General features: G+C 52.2%; 1 protein-coding gene across 1 annotated transcript; it reads right to left on the bottom strand.

Annotated features, from left to right (window-relative positions):
* Nucleotides 1–378: 378 nt before the first annotated feature.
* On the bottom strand, nt 379–2,547 carry CUNH11orf91 (chromosome unknown C11orf91 homolog). Its single transcript, XM_054283607.1, has 2 exons — nt 2,193–2,547; nt 379–446 (listed from the first exon to the last, which is right to left on the bottom strand). The coding sequence occupies exons 1-2, from the start codon at nt 2,545–2,547 to the stop codon at nt 379–381; spliced, it is 423 nt and encodes a 140-aa protein (XP_054139582.1).
* Between the last annotated feature and the right edge of the window lie 384 nt (nt 2,548–2,931).

Genomic DNA, 2,931 nt, shown 5'->3' with positions numbered 1-2,931 from the left:
AATATACTTAGAACTAAAACAAAACAAAACCCAACCATATTTTATATTGCCATTTCTGCATTTGCCAGCTGCAGATATGGACTGCTGAGAATCCTGACAAAAACAGTGTTAATTTCTCAGTGTTTTTGAAGAAAATATTATATGCTTCCTGCATAAAGTAATTGGATAAAAAGAAAAAGGTTCAAATACACACTAGTGTTATCAGTAACTAGTACCAGACAAATAATACACAAAAGAAGTCAACAATATGCTATACTTTTAAGAGGAGGAGAACAACATATAGTGAGTAGAAACCCAATATTAAAGACCCATTAAAACAATCCACAGTCATAGTGGCAAAATATCCAGCTGAAATAATCCACAGTGTGTTGGTGGACATTACTTCATGTTCTGCATTGCTTTCATGCTTTGTATCTTCTTTTCTTCCAGTGCCTTCAGGATTTTATCTAAACAGGAATGAAACACGAGTTGTCATTAATGATGTCATTAACAATTTACAGTACTTTTAAGTAAATCCAATAATGTATTAAGCAAACTAATAATCCTTACAATGCCTTGGCTAGCAAATACCTGAAAATTAGAGTTTCTCAAAATAGTTGGTATTAAAAATGGAAAGTGGTGTTTACTGCTATAATGAAGGGGAAAATACATGCAAGCTACCAAGTGGAATTTCTTTTGAGATCTTGCTTTGAATGCATATATCTGATGGGCATTTCCCCTGTGTTCCTGTAACTCTTGCACTCCTGAAAGTTTCCTGTGACCTTGGAGGAAAAAATGAGCATGAAATCCTTACAGTTGTTGGCCTCCCTACCTGAGCTGTCAGTACCACTGTCATCTGCTGAACTATTTTATTCCTTGCATTTTCTTCATGGCCAGCAGGTTGCAAAATTAAAATGCCAAGCTCACTTATAATTTAATGGGAGGGTTTCTGTTTGGTCGGTGGTTTCTTTTGGTGTGGGTTGTTTTGAGGTTTTTGGGGGAGCTGGGTTTTGGTTTGGGGATTTTTTTATGCCTCCAATTATCCCTGGCCTTTATTTTACATCAAATCCTCAAAAAGTTAAAAACTTTTAAGACAGTGCCTTCCTCACTTCCTTTAACCAGTGCCATTTCCAGAGTTTACTGCACCCTTTCAAACACCCATTCCTGACCCAGAAATAAAACCAAGGGGTTGTAGTTTTTTGGGGGGCGGGCGTGTTTTGGTGTGGAGATTTTTTTATGCCTCCAACTATCCCTGGCCTTTATTTTACATCCAAGCTGATGCACAACTGCAGGGTCTCATTGCTACTCGATGCATTTTGCATGTACCAACTCCCTCTCGCTTGAGTGATGCCTGCACTGGTTTGTTTGTTGTCGTTTAACAACTTTGAGGGATTTGTGACTATGACAGTGACTACACCTGTACTTCGTGTGACTCCTTAGATAATCCTAAATTTCTCAGACGATGGTAAGGATGATAGGGGATATAGGAAGGAGGATGACGGACATGGTGGTTAAGATGGCAATTACAATGCTGGTTGTCTGGTTAATGCGTCGTTGTTTTACGTGGTTTGTGGTGTGCGGGGGGAGTGCCCGCAGCCGGCTGCCCTGAGCGGTGACCGGGCTGACCCGGGACAATCAATGCCATTTGTCCCCGCAGTGCCGCCTCGCAGTGTCCCCGGGCTGGCTCTAGGGCGCTGCAGAGCAGAGATACCCCAAACTCGCCCCACACTCTCATCCGGCTTTAGGGCTCCCTGCCAGGGGGACCCGCGGCCGGAATGCGGGGCCGGTGCACAAGCGCAGGGTCTCGCTGCTACTCCATGCATTTTGCATGTACCAACTCCCTCTCGCTTGGGTGATGCCTGCGTTGGTTTGTTTGTTGTCATTTAACGACTTTGGGGGTTTTGTGACTACGGGAGTGACTACTACACCTGTAGTTCGCGTGACTCCTCTAACCATGCCCTCAGCCGGCTGCCCTGAGCGCTGACCGGGCTGGCCCGGGACAATCAATGCCTTTTGTCCCCGCACGCACCTGCGCTGCCCCGGGCTGGCTCTAGGGCGCTGCGGAGCGGAGATACCCCAAACCCGCCCCACATCCATCCTGCCCTATTCCGGGCTCCCTGCCGGGGTACCCGGGCTGTGCGGGGCGGTGCCGGTGCCCGCAGCTCCTTCCGCACCGCCCCGCGCAGCCCGGGCGCGGCGGGCGGCGCACGCACACTGCCTGGCATCGAAGCCGTCGCCGATGAGCGCCGCCAGCTCCAGCTCCTTGAGGCGGATGCCCAGCTCGCACATCTCCTCCTGCAGCTGCAGCTGCGCCAGCTCCGGGGGCCGCCGCGCCGCCTCCCCGGCCCGCGGCGCTGCGGGAGGGCAGCAGAGGCGCGGCGGCTCCGGCACCACGGGCGCGGGCAGCGCGGCGTAGCGGGGCGGCCCGGCTGCGGCCGGCAGCGGCTGCCACGGCCAGCACAGCGCGGCCAGCGGGGCCCAGGCGCCGCCCGCCGGCCGCGGCACCGGCTCCGTGCCGTGGAAGTGCGGGAAGTACAGCGGCGGCCACGACGGGCGCTGCACGGTCATGGCGCAGCCGAGGCACTGCCGCCGCCGCTGCTGCTGCTGCCGTCCGTTGTCCCCGCGGCGTCCGGCACCGCCCGGCGAGACCGGCGGTTGTCCCCGAGGCTCCCCGGCACAGCCCCGCGGTGTCCCCGGGACAGCCCCGCCGTTATCCCCGGGACAGCCCCGTGGGTATCCCCGAGCCTCCCCGGCACAGCCCCGCGGTGTCCCCGGGACAGCCCCGCCGTTATCCCCGTGTGAAAACCGCCAATCACTCGTTTTTAAAATTTTAAAAGTTAAATAGTAATAAAATGGTTATAAAAATAGTAACACAATTAGAGTAATAACAATTTGGACAAATTGAATTAGGACAATATGAGACAATAAAAACAAAGAGTTACGGACGTCCGG

Source organism: Melozone crissalis, unplaced genomic scaffold (assembly GCF_028551555.1).
Source record: "Melozone crissalis strain CALT ecotype California unplaced genomic scaffold, PUWL_Pcris_2 ptg000038l_1, whole genome shotgun sequence".
In the NCBI taxonomy this organism is placed as follows: Eukaryota; Metazoa; Chordata; class Aves; order Passeriformes; family Passerellidae; genus Melozone; species Melozone crissalis.
The sequence above is the reverse complement of the archived record's forward strand: the minus strand, read 5'-3'. Positions and strand labels throughout refer to the sequence as shown.